The 17874-nt window shown below is 51.8% G+C and overlaps 2 protein-coding genes across 2 annotated transcripts; one reads left to right on the top strand and one right to left on the bottom strand.

Annotated features, from left to right (window-relative positions):
* The first annotated feature begins 2960 nt into the window (after window positions 1-2960).
* SSTR4 (somatostatin receptor 4) lies at window positions 2961-6851 on the top strand. Its single transcript, XM_033185324.1, has one exon. It carries the CDS (start codon window positions 3125-3127, stop codon window positions 4283-4285), a length of 1161 nt encoding a protein of 386 aa, XP_033041215.1. The 5' UTR covers window positions 2961-3124; the 3' UTR covers window positions 4286-6851.
* A 6699-nt stretch (window positions 6852-13550) lies between these two features.
* On the bottom strand, window positions 13551-17406 carry THBD (thrombomodulin). Its single transcript, XM_033185445.1, has one exon. The coding sequence runs from the start codon at window positions 17236-17238 to the stop codon at window positions 15358-15360; it is 1881 nt and encodes a 626-aa protein (XP_033041336.1). The 5' UTR covers window positions 17239-17406; the 3' UTR covers window positions 13551-15357.
* Window positions 17407-17874: the final 468 nt, after the last annotated feature.

The raw sequence follows: 17874 nt of genomic DNA, 5'->3' as shown, positions 1-17874 counted from the left end.
GACTTGCAGGGAAAGCTGTGTCTCTCTGACCTGTGGGCCAGAGATTCTGAAGGTTGCTTGAGGTTGCAGGTACCTCCAAGCTTGAGCAGCAGTTTTCAGGTATGGAGATGGGACGTGAGTTATTCACATCTCTAACAAAGGAGCTGCTGCTTCTGGCTTCAGGAGGGGCTGAGAGTCCCCTGATTCACTGTCTTATCACTGGGCTGGAAGCTCCACAGGAATCAGTTAGGCATGTGGGCCATGCTTTCAGCACTTGGAGGAGAAAGTCCCTTAGACGCAGCCTATCTTTGGTTCCATGCCACTCTCACAATGTACAGGGAAGCCACTTGGGCCTGATGTTGGAATTTAATCAACAGACAAGGAACAGGCTCCAGTGTGTACTGGACAAAAGGACGGGATGGGTGTGCTGAAAAGCATCTCACAAACAGACTTTGTTTTCCCGTGTTTTAACTCAGCGTGAAAGTTTCTCTAGGTCTCCTCTCCTGGGAGAGAAAGGTAGTGGCTTATTTCCTGTTCTGGTGCTGCTTTAGTGTCCTGAGAGAGAACAGCTATGGACACCCAGCTTCCCCCAGGCTCTTCCTGTCCCAGGGCCCCCAGGTTGCCCCTCAGCAGTCTCCAGCTTCCCACTCCTGTGAGCAGGGGCCTCTCTTTTTGGCTTTCCTGACATTTCTCCTGACCTCTTCCGCTAGCCTTCCTGAATGCACCGTAATATCTGTACATCGTAGCTGGTCCCCAAGCTGTTGCCTCTCTGTCTCTCCATCTAATGTTGCATCTGTGCACTTTAGAAGTACCAGGGAACCTTCAAAATATATGGATGCCTGGACGCCACTCCAGATAATTCAGTTACAGTCTCTGAAGACAGGGCCCAGGCATGCATGTGTGAGGCTTTCAGGTAATTCCAGCATGCAGCGTGTACTGGAAAACTCTGTATTGAGGTTGAGGCCCTCATGCTGCAGAGGGAGCCTAGAGCACAGCGAAGTAAGTTCCTGGAAGCACTAGTTTTTTGCCACGTAAGGCTAGTAACCCTGGGGACAGTTGTGCATGCTTTCTTCTTAGATGCTAGCTTACTATGCTAGGAGGTATACACATGTGTATGGGGAGACGAGGGCAGAATCAGGAAGCATTAGGAGAAAAACCTAAAGTAGACATGGGAAGGATTCGAGGGGCTCAGACATGAGGCAGGACAAGAAGAAATACTTTCTCAGGAAAGGGAAGGGGCCAGGTGTTCAATGGGCCGAGAGGACAGCAGAAGAGAGGAGACCAGGAGGACAAGATAGCCCCCAGCACTTCCACACTAAGCCCTGGAAAGGCTATCTGCAGAGGAGCAACATAAGGGTTTTCCCAAGACCAGGGTTAAAGGGAAAAGCCCCTAAACTCTTCTTCCCTCCCAAATCTGAGGTTGCCCTTGTTCCCTTCCACCAAAGGATGTTGCCAAGTAGAATGACAAAGTTGCCATCTCCTTCCTCTTTCTGAGGGAAGGGTCTCTCTCTTAAGGACAAAGATGTGAAGAGTCTCTCTCTTAGGGACAAAGAGGAAAGGACAGACCAACCTACAGAGTGGAGGAGTGCTAGACCAAATCCTCCCAATACATCTATTTGAGTGACAGAGAACGGGGACAGTGATTGAGGTCAACCATGGAGCTGCACTGTCGCTGATCAGCCCATGCTCCCATCCCACGCCTGGACAAACAGCAATCGGCAGCTCTCCCGCCCCCGCAGCCTTGGAAAGGGCTCCTCCAGTTGCATCCCGATTCTCTCCTCTCCATCACTGTGCCAGCTACGCAGCGGAAAGCTGAGGCCCCATCCCCCAGGTAGCCAATTCTAGACCCACCAAAAGCCCTTCTGGGCTGTGCTGGGGACTAAAGGGGGCCACCATCCCACAGAGATGGGGCCAAAGACAGCCAGCCTCCTAAAAGTCAGCGCTACTTTAAGAATAACGTTCCCAGGCCAATCCCCAGTTCAGGAACGTGGCTGCGCCCTGTGCCAGCTAGAGGGACTAGGGCTGGAGCTGGCGGCTGCTCCTGGGTGTCCAGCCCAGGGGTGAGTGAACTCACTATCTCTGGAGCTTAGCTGGAGAAGGGGAATTCCAGGCCGGAACCCCTTTCTTTCCCGACCTCTCAACCACAGTCCTCCCCAGGCACATTTCAGAGGCCAGGGATGGAGACCCAGTCACAGGGTGAAGTTTCCGAGATGTCCGGCTCCCGTAGCTTCTGCCAGTTCCTGAGGGAGCTAGCACAGGCTTGGCCTTCTTTGGTGGCATCTCTGCCTCCACCTGTCTGTCTCCATTCCCTGTGCCCACCCCACCTCAACTGCTGGGAGACAGAAGTTAAAAGGTCCGGCATCTGCAGTTGTCCGGGGTGGGTTGGGGGGCAGGGAAAGGAATGGTGAGCGGTGGGGAAAACGACATCCTGACAGACCTGAAATTCACCAAGACGCCAGTGGAAGCCTCAAGTTCCGCCTCTGTAAAATGGACCCAGCCATGGGCCAGGATGGGTCGTCGCGAGGATTAAAGGGCAGGGTGAGGGGATGTCAAGCGCAAGGCAAGTGGCTCCGAGGTTCCAGGTGGTCCCTGGCCAATTCCGGACACATCTTTACCAAAGGGAGGACTCCGGGACCCCCAGCCCCGCCGCTGCAGGCCCCGTGTAACAAAGCAGGGAAGTGAACCTCAAAGGGCTGCTGGGGAAGACGGGATCTGAATAGAGATGTGAAGAAAAGAGGCCAGGCGGGGGACCCCGGGAGGGCCGTACGGGGCGGGGGTTACTATTGGCCCTGGAGCCGGACTGGATACCCCGGAACCTGGGGCAGAGTAGGCAGCAGGGAAGGGGCTGCGAAGGTGGGAAAACGGAGCGGGGCCAGAGAGGACTCCAGCGCTGTGTGAGGCCAGGCGCCCAGGCGTTGGGGTGCCTAGGGGCTCTGGCCACAGCGGTGAGAGCCAGACGGGCGCCCTCAGCGGTGGGGCGCGGGGCGCGGGGATTGGCGGGCGCTCTGCGGTGCCTGCAGCTCTTCAGCTGAGCGGGGAAGAGCCGCGAGTCTGCGCGCCAGCTCCCGCCCCGGGTCCGGCTCCCGCGCTCTCTCGCAGCGCTAGCTCCGCTGCACCCCGCCGCCCGGCGCCGGCACCCCTGGGCATGAACGACCCCTCGACGCTGCCCCCCGGGGGCGAAGAAGGGCTAGAGACGGCCTGGCCACCCGCAGCCAATGCCAGCAACGCTACTGCGGAGGAGGAGGAGGCGGGGCGCTGGGAAGCGGGGGCGGCGGGCATGGTCGCCATCCAGTGTATCTACGCACTGGTGTGCCTGGTGGGGCTGGTGGGCAACGCCCTGGTCATCTTCGTGATCCTTCGCTACGCCAAGATGAAGACGGCTACCAACATCTACCTGCTCAACCTGGCCGTCGCCGATGAGCTCTTCATGCTGAGCGTGCCCTTCGTGGCCTCGTCGGCCGCCCTGCACCACTGGCCTTTCGGCTCAGTGCTATGCCGCGCGGTGCTAAGCGTCGACGGCCTCAACATGTTCACCAGCGTCTTCTGCCTCACCGTGCTCAGCGTGGACCGCTACGTGGCGGTGGTGCACCCTCTGCGCGCGGCTACCTACCGGCGGCCCAGCGTGGCCAAGCTCATCAACTTGGGCGTGTGGCTAGCGTCATTGCTGGTCACTCTCCCCATCGCCATCTTCGCAGACACCAGACCGGCTCGCGGTGGCCAGGCTGTGGCCTGCAACCTGCACTGGCCACACCCGGCCTGGTCGGCAGTCTTCGTGGTCTACACTTTCCTGCTGGGCTTCCTGCTGCCGGTGCTGGCCATTGGCCTGTGCTATCTGCTCATCGTGGGCAAGATGCGGGCCGTGGCCCTGCGCGCTGGCTGGCAGCAGCGCAGGCGCTCGGAGAAGAAAATCACCAGGCTGGTGCTGATGGTCGTGGCGGTCTTTGTGCTCTGCTGGATGCCTTTCTACGTAGTGCAGCTGCTGAACCTCTTTGTGACCAGCCTTGATGCCACCGTCAACCATGTGTCCCTCATCCTCAGCTATGCCAACAGCTGCGCCAACCCCGTACTCTATGGCTTCCTCTCTGACAACTTCCGCCGATCCTTCCAGCGGGTTCTCTGCCTGCGCTGCTGCCTCCTGGAAGGTGCTGGCGGTGCTGAGGAGGAGCCCCTGGACTACTATGCCACTGCTCTCAAGAGCAGAGGTGGGGCAGGGTGGATGTGCCCCCCGCTCCCCTGCCAGCAGGAACCCCTGCAACCAGAGCCCAGCCGCAAGTGCATCCCCCTCACCAGGACCCCCACCTTCTGAAGAGCCCTTCCCCTACTCGCCCTGGGTGGCCACCTCCCAAGGGGTGGGCACCATTCCTACAGCCCAAAGACTGCATCTCCTGGATGCTCACCTAAGCTCCACCACCTGTTCCTTCCAGCAGCCCATGTACCTGCCAGAGAGTGTCAGAACTCTTCTGCTGCTCTCCTCTCCCCTGCACTCTGGCTTTCAGAAGGATGCTTCCATATGGGAACTGGGCTAGGATATTAATCATTCCTGAATCTCTGGCTGTTCTTCAAGGACTGGGAAGCAGGAGGTGATGAGAAATGAATGGCCCCTGTGTGTGACTCGTTACAACCACTGCTTGGGAGAGGACTCAAGAGGGTAGAGGGAGGTAGCACCCTTCCTCTCTGCAGACACTCTGCCTTGTGGTGGGAGCACAGCTTGTACAGGAGAGAAGAGGAAGGAAGATGCCCCCAAGCACCTGCCCTCTATATCTCTTCCTGGGCTCTTGTTAAGTGAGACTTATGTTAACAGTCAGGGGCACTTGCTTCCCTCCCCCCTTACCCGTCACTTGGGAATACCTGCTTGCTGTCACAGCTGTCTCCCTGGATTGCTCCGAGCCCGGAGCAGTCTTCCTGTAAGTAGAAAAGGTTTGGAGAGACATGACATGGGGTTTATTGCAAGACAAAAAGCCAGGTCCGTAATGACAAAGCAGAGATGATAAAAACCTCGTCTAGCTCCTATGATGTCATTTTATTGTCCCTGATCCTTTGATGTGGGAACATAAGAACTCATTAAGGCAGCAATTTATACAGTGGTGGTGAGTGGGAGAGGAGCCACGGGCGGGAAAGCCGACCAGAGAGCAGTGAGGGATGGGAACCAGCCCAGGTTTTGGATAGAGGAGGCAGCTTCATCACCCCCCTATTTTAGAATATCATCGTTCAGTAAAACATCAGCCACATTAGATAGTAACATGTAAGTTGAACACAATAAAAGGCCGTATCTTTGTTGCCTGATGTGTTAACCAAAGGATAAATTATCTTTCCCACAGGGAAAGAGCTCAAGAGGAGCTTTCATTCTGCTTTCTGATAAAAGCAGGGGAGGGGACAAAGAAGAACTTGGAACAGTTATGTTAGCATCTGGTGTGACAACATAGGAACATGTATGAAGTTTGGGGGGCCCCACCTGGCTTAGCATTCAGAGACTACCTCTGGGTTTAGCCAGCCTGATTCTGAACAATCATTCTGGTGCCATGGGGAAGATGGTGTGGGGAGGGGGAGAGACAGCCAAAGGGCAACCCCCTGTGCCCTTCAGAGTGGTCAGCCTCACAGACCACTCTGAGAGAATGCGTAGCCATGTCTGTACTACATACTAGAGACATGACTGTGGAATGGAAGTTACAAAACTAAGTCACAGAACCCTCTGATCCTGCAAACACACATGCACACACACAAAGATATCAACCATCCCTAATTTGTCGGTACCCACCAGGGATACCTCGGGCATCTGGAGTAAGTCAGTCTCCATGTCTGTGGGTCTCGTGTAACCATAACTACTTGGAGGTTTTTTAAACTGCACTATTTCTTTGTTCCTCAGTGTCTGACAATGCCTGCCAGGATGGGCACATGATAAATGTGGTTGAACGGAACTCCGAGGACCATCCAGGTTGATAGCAGTGAGGTGAGGGGTTCACAGCACTGGCAGTGATCACCAGAGCTTCTTCCCAGCTTGTATGTGGGGTTGAGGAGTCCTTTCTTTAGTCTCCCAGTGATCAGACTGGGCAAACTCTCTGATAAGCAAGGCGTGGCACCTATCAGGAGTCTTGGCAAAACTAGTGTGTGGCTGCCCAGATTAGCATGGAATAAGACACATTCTATTTAGAAACGTCAACCTTTTAACTTAGTTGATGAAGGCTGAAGGAAAGGCAGCTTCAGGTGATAGAAAGAAAAGTCTCTGAGAGGCAGGACACCTCAGCCTCAGCTACCCCGTGAGCAGTGATTTAACTTCTCTAAGCCTCAGTTTCCCACTTGAAATATGCGCCAAGGGAGGTTTCGAGTTTTGAGCTCTTCCCAGCTGTAAACTCTGCTGGCAGGGACACCGGGGAGACACGCGAATCGGATGGTGGGAGGGTGGGAGATAGCACACTTCTCTGCTTAGTCCTCTTTCCATCACCACTGGAAAATGAATGTGAACACTGCCCTTGACTCTGCAGTCATAAGTCATGAGGATGGTGGCGGGGTGGAGATGGGGGGTGAGCCTACTCACTGCTCTCTTCTTCAGCTTCAGGTCCTTTTCAATTCCCTGGCAGCAGCAGGGCACCCTGAACACTTGTCGGGGCTGTGTTTAGAGCCCATCAACAGTGCTGCCAGCTTTAGTTCCATCAACCCCAGGCTTTTTTAACAACTGGTTGCATGAAACCCTCCCTTGTAGTTTGTGTACAGAAGATTGCAATGAATTGAAGCCATGAGTCATACAGCCAGGATCCTGAAAGCCATTGACATACGTCACCTGCCTGGGAGACTTGCTTCGATGGTCATCTTGTTCTGCCTGCTAAGGCCAGGAGTCACAGCTATTGACATCGTTGTGAATAAAAACATTTTCTGCCACAGGTGGAAAAAGCCTTTTCTCATCCCTCCATCCATCAGAGATCTTGCTTTTTCTTTTAAAAATTGTCTTTAATTTACCGTTCCATGACAAGTCAGGTGTTCCATTTTCCCAGATGGTCAGGGAAGATGGTATTTGGACATAACAGTCTCTCACTCAACAGGATACTTGCCCAGTTTGTCAGCTCTGATCTGTGAGCAAAGATGCATATGACTTCCACACTCGTCTGTGAAGTATTAGCTTCACTTTCATTAAAGGCATCATAGCTAGCATTCCTTAGGTGCTAGAGGTGGATGAAAAGGATTAACTAAATGCAGCATGTTTTGGCTGCACTGCCTCAGAAACCAGACATGAATCCTGTCAGATGTGGGCATTGACACTTTTCTCTGAGAAGATGGAGGTAGTGAATCACCGCCATCTCCCACATTCTGATTCCATAAGTAGATGACAGCATAGCCTCAGATTCCTTAAGGAAAAATGTTAGAATCCTAGGGCTGTGTTTTCTGAGACAGCTCCTCCATGGTGTACACCATCAACCAGCAGCACACCCTGGAAACTGTCTTGCTGACTAGCATGCAGGGGGGTATACATGCGGACAGTTCGCTGAGTGCTTCTTTCAGGCAGTGCAACAGGTTTTGAGACAAAATGATGAGTCTACAAAGGCAGCTTCTGCCTTCATGGAGCTTGGAGGTTTAGTGGCAAAAGATATGTGTTAATCAAATAAGCACAGAAATGAGAGTACAGTTCTAACCCTAAATAAGCACTCTACAGAAAAGGACTATGCTTTCTAAGAGATGATAAAAGAGGCTGCCCTTGACTCAGAGCAGGCTTCCCCCAGGAAAATGGCTGGTGATGACCTCCTCTGAAGGGTACCTGGGCATTAACTAGGAAAGGAAGCGGCGGGACACAGGGTGTTCCTGTAAGCTCTAAGCAAAGGGAACAGCATGTGCAAAGGGTCTGCAGTGGAAGGCACTGAAGGGCTCAATGTGACCTCCAGACCACAGGGGCATGTGAGGCACTGGCAGGCACATGAGCAGGAGCCCAACGCCTTCTATGCCACCTCAAGGATGAGGACTTTGCCCTAAGAGCCAGGGGTCAGTGGTGGCAAGCTCTAATGAGGGGCTTGGGTCTGCCTAGTAAAAGAAGCCTATCACAAGCTCTGGGGTCCTTGTGAAATTGAGGCTCACACGCCTCTGCTCTTCAGGGAGGGGTTGATCATGTCCTTCTTTCCAACTTTCATCAACTTTGTATCAACTGAAAGGCAGGGTCCTCAATCCTGTGAAGGAATGGACTTTAGTGCTTAACAATGGGGGCACTTTCTGAAATGAGGGAGAACTTGTGTAAAAAAAATGCCTAGAATGGGAGTATTGACTTTCTACAAATAAAAACATGTGGCTTCCTATTGTCAAAAGACACCATGAGCATCCACCTGCTGCAACATAGCACCTGAAATGACTGGATTCCTGGGGCTCTATCTGCCTAGAGAGTGGGGCTGCCAAAGGTCAGAACTTGCCCAGTGCGGACGTGTGGTAGATGGGGAGAGAGGACAGATTGAGAGGCATGCAGACCAGGGCCTAGTCCCAGCTCTCCCGCTTCCAGCCCACAGTGGCCCAGGGAAGGCTGCATTCCTGTGTGGAGAGGACAGAGGGACAGTATCCACCTGCAGGTGCACAGTGACACACAAAGTCCGTGTTCCTGGCCCAGGGGAGGAAGGTTTACCATTCAAATGGTGACTGCTTCATGACACAGAAGGAAGAAGAGGGAGTTGGTGCAGAGTTGGGTGTCTTTTTTTTTTTTTTTCATTTTTTTTTAAAAATCAGACTTTCATTAGTGTTCTGAGGAGGCTGTAATTTCTTTTTAATCTATTTTTAATTGAAGTATAATTTACATATGGTAGAGTGTTCTCTTTTTAGTTGTACAGTTCTATGAATTTTGACATGCAAATTTTTACATTTGACTAACTATTGCCCCAGTCAAGATTGGGACTGTTTTGGTCAATATCTACTTCCCTCTTAGTGGCTGTGATTTGTGGCCAAGGAAGCAGGACACAGATAGCATGGGGAGGATCTGAGGAGGTACAGAATTGGAGATGGTGCTATCCCCAAATCCAGGAAGGCCACCTGGTTATACCATTTCCCAAGCTCCTTCCCCCAGACTAGGAGACCTCAACTAATTTACACAGGAAGCTACAGCCCTCTTGACCGTATGGATCTGAAAAGAAGTGTCCTGGACTCCAGACACCACCTGGAGAAACTAGAGGGTTGAATATGTCCCTGGGCAAGCTGCTAATTCCATAATGACTTCGTGATCCTTTACTCCAAGCACTGGAGAGAGGGTATGGATTCCACTCCAAGCTCCCTTCCAGCCGAACAGAGCAGAGTGTTCCTCAAGACCCAGCCCCATCCAAAAACCACCATTTCCATTTGTCGCAGGCCTCCAGGCAGCTTGCTGTTAAGTTTGCTCTTCATTTTAGTTCGTGTTTATCACTGCTGTATCCTGTGCTCTGGAGAGTCATAGACAAATTAAACAGTGAAACTGGGACGTGCCCCATGCCCTTCTCAGACTTTCCATTCTCCTGGCATTACTATTGGGTTTCTGCAGTACTACCTTTTTGGAGGAGGGGGAAAATACATGAAGAAAGACTGTAGTCAAACCCTGGCAACGGCTCACTGAAAATGGTGATTTGGGATTATATGAGCATTTCAGAACAAATTTATCAAAAGAGGGGGACAATGAACAAGGCGTAGGATCTTCAAAGAGTTTGTGGAAGGTGGGATCCATGTTCTCAAAGGAATTAAATCAAAATAAGGCAGGAGGCAGAGGGAAAGGGGGAGGAATTAGGGAGAATGTTGAAAAGCCCCTCTTCTCTTTGCCAAGTAGAGCAAAGCTTTGCTGGACAACAGTGGGGTAACTTAGCATTTAGAGATGGCATTAGTGAGAAGCCAGAAAGAAGATTTGAGACGGGCAAGTACAGAGGTTATATTGCCAAGTGTTGAATATGCAGAAGATAAGCGGGTTTTGTCTCAGGATAATATCCTTATAAAATTTGCTATTTTAACAGAAGATTTTCTTCAGGCAGAGATTCAAGGAAATATCTGGCCTGTGGCCCAGGTCGCATAATTGTCACAGACCCCAGCTTTGACTCTTGGTGTTTCTCATTGGATCCCTGGAACCCTCTGCTGTCTGCTCCCCATCCCCAGTGGGCGTGACCTTGAGTTGACCCATCCCTAGGGTTCTTTTGTCTTTTGCAATCACACTTTCAAAACACCCTGAAAAGGATTTCGATTCTATTAGAATCTGATGTTAAAACAATATTTAGTTTCTCTTGTAAGAGGAAATCAGTTGTTTGCCTACATCTGAACCTGCTAACCAAAAAAAAAGGAGGAAGGGAACACTCAAAACAAAAAGAGATAACGCTGAACCCAGAGCATTCTTTCTGGAAAAGAAAGAAAGAAAGAACTGGGCATTGCCTGCATTGTTTTATGAAGAAATGCCTCTAAAGTTCAGGCAATGTATTTTGGGTACCCCCACTGAGCTATAACCATGAAGAAAATGTGTTTTCATGCATTATTTGCAACCTCAGTTTTCCTTGAATAGATGATATAATAAGGAATTGCATTCAACAGAGAACAGCAAGCATCTGCAGAAGGTAGGAGGTGGGGGATCTTCTGTCCCCTGGCCCCATCCACAACCATAATGTCTCTCCAAGGAATGTCACCTGCAGGAACCTCCCTCCGTACCTCTGATAGGAGGCCTGGCTCTGCCAGGGCCAAATCTGTGTGTCTCTTTCTCCTTTGGGCCCTGAGAAATGGAGAAGAGCACTCTGGAGCATGTTCTTCGTCCTCTGAGCCTCCCTGAGAGAACAGCAGAGGGAGTCTCTGCCCCCTGTACTTGACTAGGCCTTGTGAGAAGGGAAAATAAGCTGAAGCCTTCAAAGCTAGATTTTAAAGTGACTGAGTGTCAGAGCTCACTTCTTACCTGGCACAAAAGTCTTCCTGTTTAAGCCATGATAGATGCCTGCAAATCCAACATTACACTTCCTCTGGCATTGACAACATCACTCCAAGCAACTGCATCTTCCCTTGATGGAACAGTCTCCACTTTGTGCAACCTTGAGTTTGCACCTAAGACACTCATGATTCCAACACAGCTTTTTTCTGTACTCATTTATGCATCTACCAGTTCACTGGCACACAAGTAAACAGTTATTGGACATCTACGGTGGGCCAGAAACTGAGCTTATCGCCTCACCTAATCTTCTTGGAAACCTTGTGAGATGGCACTGCTTGCACCCGTCTTACAGCCTTTGAAGGGTGATGTGGTGCCCGTGGCCATGTGACCAGCAGGTGTCAGGCTGGGATCACACCCAGGTGTGTATGCTGCTCACACCATATATTAGCCCTGCGGGGTGCTTACAGCGGAAATTGTGCAGGTTCCTGCCCAAGAGGGACATGTAAATACATCTAGAAGTAGTTGTTATCTTCCCAAACAATGCAGTACATAAATTGAATCCCAGTGCACTCTTATCAAAACTCCTTGAGTACACCCACTTGCACCTAGAACATTTTTCAATGTCATTCTTTCAGTCTTTCTTTCAGTGTCTTTGACCTACAGCCTCTACAGTCATCTCCTGCTGCTTGTATCTCTCTTTCCACCTCTTCAGCTCCCTTGCAGCCCGTCTCACCTCATTCACTATGCTCAGTGGGCTCCACCAGGTCTCTTACTGGTGCAGGGCCTTCGTGGTGTGATTCTTCCCGCCTGGACTGCCTCCCCCTCCAGTTTGCATTTGACAAGCCCCTCCTTCCCCTTCAGGTCTGGTGTTAAGTGTCAACTTGTCCAGGACGCTCCCTCTAGTTCTCCACTCTAAATCCTGCCTCCCTTGTGTGCCTTTTCAGAGTGTGCTGTGCTTTTCTTCCCCTGCGCTTATCACTGTTTCTAAGTTAAGTACAATTTGGGGATGATCAGTTGTTTCATATTTTTCCCCCCTGCCAGAGTCTAGCTTATATGGCAGGGACTAGTCATTGTACCTATCACCATGAAAGGCACAGAGTAAGTGCTCAGTGGGTAATTGCTGAACTAATCTAAGAAATGAGGTGAGAACTGGGAAAAAAAAAAGATAACAAAGTCATTTGACCTAAAAAATGAATTCTGTTTGCTTTAAAACAGCAGGCTAAGAAAAAAAAAAAAATTGAATGCTGGCTTATCCAGAAATACCACCTTGGCTTTCTTGCCCTGGCCTTTCATGCTGTGAAATACCACCAGCATCTGGTCCCTGGGAGTCTCTGTCAAACCTGGATGTCCAATGATGTGAACAGAAAGCAGAGACCACACAGGTCGACCCATGGCACTGGTTTCATAAGGTCTGTCCTGATTTTAAATGCTCAGGGCCAGTTTTTAAAGCTAACTGATTTGTTTATGTGGTCCTGGTGTGTTTCCCTGAGAGGCACTGTGGCTATTTAGTGTTTTGAGAATCTCAAGTTCAGATGAGACTGGTCAACAGAACTGCTGATCCCCCGGGCAGCAGGGAGTGAGGAGGACAGGGAAGCTCAGGGCCCCACACAACTAATGTCCTGGGGCCCAAGATGCCGCATGAAGGTTTTTGCCTCTGGGTTTTGAAAGTGTGTTTTGGTCTTCCAGTGTTCCTTAAGAAAACGCCCTTCTTCTGGAATAACAAGAAATCCTAACGCAATGAGGTCCTACAAGTTGATTTAACAGTGACTGGGAGCAGACCCTTTTGAAAAACAGAATGCTGGGTAACGGGCAAACTGTAAGCTATCACTGTCTTCTCTGGTCTCCCAGCCCCATTTATCTGCACCTGTCCTGCCCCTACTTGTGTAGCTCTTCCTTCACAAAGATTTAGTCTACTCCTTAGGGAGAGCATGGCTCAGCTTGTTATCTCCATAGGGCACCATGTATGGCAGCTGCCCCAGCACACACACTACAGCCATCACTTCATCTGCGATGGATGCCAAAATCTCCAACCCTGTCTTCACAATAACCACTCAAACTAAAACTCACGAGTTTGGCATTATCCAGATATATAAAGCATTTGAATATTTGCCTGGACTCTACTTTCTTTTAATTTCTTCTTTAAAAAAATCTTTCTGGGCCCTGCATATTGCATTCGGCCAGCCCTACCATCCTAGAAAAGCGAGCCCAAGAAATGCGTGCATTGAAAAGGTGAAGTTTTTAATCTCCAACAGAGACGAGAATGATTTCATACTGCATGAGACGTTTAGAAATGAATACTTGAATTAGAGCCACAAACTGAGACCCTTCATGACTACAGTGAATTTGGATATCTCGCAGAGGAGATAACGCCAAACCATACACAGGACACACAGCTGGGATTCTCCAGATGCCCCAGGAAGGGTTTATTTAATTCATTCCAACAAGTGATCCTATAATGTATTTAAAAGCACAGAGACACAAGTCCTCATATATGAAGTTGTTATAGTTACAGAAGGAAAATAAATAAATATCTGTGCACACAGAGATAGCATGAAATCATTCTACAGTGAAAATCATAGCCTCTAGAAAAAGCTTTGAAAGTCAGAGATGGTGCCATCACCAGACAACACAAGTGCTGGGGTGCAGGGCAGTCCTCCATGCTTCTCACAGCATGTGCATGGTTTTTGAGTCCCATTGAATGGCATACAATGAGGGCACTGGGGGGAGGAAAAGTGAACAGACACACAACCCAAGAGCACACTGTCATTTGTTTATTTTGCACAAGTGATGTCATAAGCAAGGATTTTGCCTGTGTTCTAGTTTCTCTCCAATAAATAAATAACTATGTACAAATATATTGAGTTTACAAAATAGAAAAGGAAAACCTTTGTCTTACAAAAGATATACTTCTATGATACATTTATTTCCATACACTGAAGCAGGATTTCATTCCTGGCTTAGTTGAACCAAAGACCTTGCAGATCCTGTGTGGCAGTGTCTAGAGCTGTGTACCTAGTCTTTTCTACCAAAGAACAAAGCTACACAATGAAAATTCCTCAGTTTCTTGACAATAAGGGCCTGACTTGGCCTGCTACTTATAACTGATCCATATTTAATGTGTTCCAGAAAAATTGGAAGCAGTCTGGAATGGTTGTCCTCAAATTACTGAGCAGACACACCCCCTGCTGATCTTGTTAAATATAGATTCTCATGAACTAGATGGGGTGGAGCCTAGGATTCTGCATTTCTAACCAGCTCCCATGGGCAGCTTCCAATTCTTGTTCAGGGGCCACATTCCAAAAGGCCTCTCTGAAATGGTAGAAATACTCTGAGGACCTGATTAAGGCTGGGCCCTAATTGGGCATCCTCCAGTATCCATTCCCAAGCTCCCAATTCCACAAGACCAGTAGAGCTGGTTTTATTTTGGTCTACCAGTGACAAGAACAGTGAGAGTCAATTGCTAACTGGTATGAATCTTGCAGTTCAAAACTTTCTTAAACTGTTTCCTGGGAGGTGCTTGTCTCTTTTCTCAATCTAGAGCAACCTTCTCAACATTTTCAACACTGTCAAAAATAAGTAATAATAACAAAAAAGGAAACTGCATAAGAAGATTAGCAACAATTACCATTTTTCAATACAAATCAAAACAGCAACAAAATTCAAGCTCGCTGTTTAAAAATAAAGATAAAAACCTCTTTGGGTGTAATTTGTATGACAGTCCAGCAACATCAATTTAATATCTTTTACATCTCAACCTTTGTTTAAAATTATTTTGCTCTGGGAACCTGAAATTTCAGGATAAATTAGCAAATCTGGTGAAAAAGCAAATGGCTATTTTTACTTTTAGTGTTTTTGTTTTTGTTTCATGTAGGGGTTCTGTCTGAGCAGATAGCTAAGAGCAAAAGAAGTAGGGTCAGGCACAGGTAGGGTGACTCAGGTGAGTTGGCCCAGTTCCTGGGATGAGAAAACTAAGAAGAATGGGGAATAAATGGGGCTTGCTTCATAAATGTGAGAGGGCTAGGAAAAAAAAAAATTCACCAAGATAGTTTAGCTGTCACATGACAAGTGGGAGTCTGTAGAGAGAGAGAGAGAGAGAGAGAGACCGGAGAACTGTGCAAAGTGGATACTGGAGACATACAGGTAGGAACAAAGGATACAAACAAAAACCTAGATACTTAAAAATAAATAAATATTTTGGTCATCCCTAGCCCACGAGGTCAAGGTCTGCCCAAAAGGCTCTCGACCAATAACGCTCACCCTCCTGCGCACAGTGATGAGGACCTGGGACACATCACAGTCTGTGTCTTCGTTGCAAAATTGCCATCTCTGCCCAGTGGTCCAGTGACATCAAGGAAGAGGCCGAGGCTCATTCTCCTCTCTCTAATCACTCCCTCCCCAGTTAGCCATGGAATCCAAGAAAACAGCTTGGGGGTGCGAGGAGGGTCTTCTCCAGCTGTAATGCCAACTAAGGTGCTTTGGGTAGCAAAGCTGGGGGTGAGGAGGCCCAGGAGGGAGAGAAAGGCCACGCCAAAGCCGGGCTCCTGGACGGAGGCCGCTCAGAGTCTCTGCGGCTTCCGCTCGGTCCGCACGGGCTGCAGCACTACCTCCTTGGAAGGGGCCGCGCACTTGTACTCCATCTTGGCTCTGGCGGCGCCCTGCTTCTTCCGCAGGTGGCAGAGGAGCGCCAAAAGCGCCACCACCAGGCACAGGCTCGCGATGGAGATGCCTATGAGCACTCCCGAATGCACGCGCCCCTCGGCCGGGGGACTCGAGGTGCAGCCGGGCGTCGGGCCTGGGGGGGGCTCCCCAGAGCCGTCGTCACCACCATCCATCTTGCCGGAGTCACAGTCAGTGCCAATCCGGCGGACAAGGGCCGAATCGGGCCCGCAGATGCACTCGAAGGTACCCGGGAGATTGCGGCACACCCCGGAGCAGAAGCCGCCGTTTTCGCACTCGTCAATGTCCGAGCACATGAAACCATCGTCCAGGATATAGCCGTCAGGGCACTCACAATTAGCCCAGGTGTTGGGGTCGCAGTCGGCTGGACAAGCAGTCTGGTTGCAAAACATCTGGCACCTGTGCGGCTCGTGGGGAATGGGCGCGAAGCCCTCGGCACAGACGCAGAGGTAGCTTGTTTGGTTCAAGGGCTGGCACTGGTACTCGCAGTTGGCTCCGAAGCACGGGTCCACCGGCTCCACACACTCGCCGTCCACCAGGTCGTAGCCAGGTTTGCAGTGGCACTCGAAGCCACCCTCTGTGTTGACACAGCGCTGCGGGCACGGACTGGGCACCAGCAAGCAGTCATCCACGTCCTCGCACCGGTGTTGGTCGGCCGCCAGCCGGTAGCCGGTCTCGCACATGCACGAGTAGGAGTCCGGCTTGTCGGGGTTGGGAACGCAAAAGTGCTCACAGAGGTCGTTGCAGGAGTGCGTGCAGGAGCGGCCGTCTGCCTGCAGGGCGGCGCCGGCTGGGCACAGGCAACGGGGAGCCCCTGCGATTGTATTGCACGCGTGCTCGCACCCGCCGTTCTCCACGCTGCAGTCCCAAGCGCCCGGCGCCTCCCTAGCCCAGTGCCCCTGAACCGCTCCAGGCGGCGCGGCGCACATCAGCTCTAAGCCGAGGGGCGCCACCGCGGCGGAGCTGCCCACCGGCAGCGCCTGGAAGTCCGCTCCGCGGGCCGCGAACGGGGTGCCGTAAGTGATCGAGAGGGCAGCAGTTGCGTCGCCGGGCTCCACAGCCAGGGGCCTGCAGGTAGCTGGGAAGTGGAACTCGCAGAGGAAGCCATCGGCCTTCACATCGCACTGCTGCTCCTCCCAGACCGGCTCGCCGGGCGCAGTGGCCCCAGCAGCGGAGACAGCGACGCACAACGGGCCGCAGAGGGGAGCCCCATTGAGGTCGAGCCGCGCCCACCTGCTGTAGCTGGTGAAGTTGTCTCCCGTAACCCACTGGAAGCCGCGCAGGGGCCCGAGGCTCTTGGGGTCGCCGCAGCCGGGTGGCAGCTGAAGGCCGATCCAGAGGCGCCGGCTAACGCCGCGGTCGCCGCTCAGTAGCAAGGAAATGACATCGGCAGCCACTGAGGAGCGCACTGTCATTAGGTGGCCCCGCAGTCTGTCGCAGATCTGACTGGCATCGAGGAAGGTCGCGGGGCCCGGGTAGAGCGCGAAGCAGTCGTGCTCGACGCACTGGCTGCCACCGGGCTGCTGTTCTACGGGTGCGGGGGACCCCAGGCCGGCCAGGGTCAGCACGCCAAGGAGCAGGACCCCGAGCATGTTACCCAGGCGCGCAGCGTGCAGGCGCCGGGGAAAGCGCTGGCACTGAGACTGGGCCGTGCCAGAGCAGACGGGCGCAGGACGCCGATGGCGACAGCCGCTTCTGTCCATCCCAGCCCAGACACTTCTGGCCGCGGCGCGCAGCCCCTGCGAGGCAGCCTCTGACATGAGGATCGGCCGGGGCACGAGTTTATAAGTGCGCGGCCCTCCCTCCCTGGACGTTCGGGAAAAGGAAGGAAGTGCCTAGTGGGAAGGGCTGATGCCGCATACTCGGATTGCTGGGTTCTCTGGCCGCCCTGCGCCCGCCCTCGCGCGTGGGATCACCTCGCGGGGATGAGTAAACTCTGCCCTGGCGCAGGGAAGTTCTCGGGCGGGGCCGGTAGGGGCAGGCGCCAGGGAAGGCCAGCACCCTCGTAGCGAGACGACTGTCCCCGCCCCCACCACTCGGGCCCCCACGCGTGCAACTCTCTTTCATCTCTTGGTCCTCCTTTCTTTCTTTTCATACATGTTACGGCCACTTCCAAGGAAAGCCTGGATTGCAGAGCTCTGGGAACCAGAGACTTCAGAGAAGAGGGCTTTGAATGGAGCGTGGGGGAGATGGTGGACAGGACCTGCAGGACGCTGGGAGGGGTGATCGGCACCAAGGGAAATTTGGCAGGAACTGCCTAGGACGTGGACTTCCCCAAAGACAGGATCGCGAGGAGAAGCAAATGGATCCCATCCCCGGCCTGGGTGCCTGGCTCAGGAAACCAGCGGAGCGCTTGGCCTCACAGGACAGTGGGTGTGGCTGGGGTGACGGGGCAG

The sequence above is a fragment of the Trachypithecus francoisi genome, unplaced genomic scaffold, assembly GCF_009764315.1.
Source record: "Trachypithecus francoisi isolate TF-2019V2 unplaced genomic scaffold, Tfra_2.0 Lachesis_group21, whole genome shotgun sequence".
Lineage (NCBI taxonomy): Eukaryota > Metazoa > Chordata > Mammalia > Primates > Cercopithecidae > Trachypithecus > Trachypithecus francoisi.
This window is presented reverse-complemented; position numbering and strand designations above follow the sequence as displayed.

Bases quoted from the DNA above. Each gene is read 5' to 3' on its own strand.
- THBD (XM_033185445.1), bottom strand. From the start codon at position 17,238: ATGTCAGAGGCTGCCTCGCAGGGGCTGCGCGCCGCGGCCAGAAGTGTC.
- SSTR4 (XM_033185324.1), top strand. From the start codon at position 3,125: ATGAACGACCCCTCGACGCTGCCCCCCGGGGGCGAAGAAGGGCTAGAG.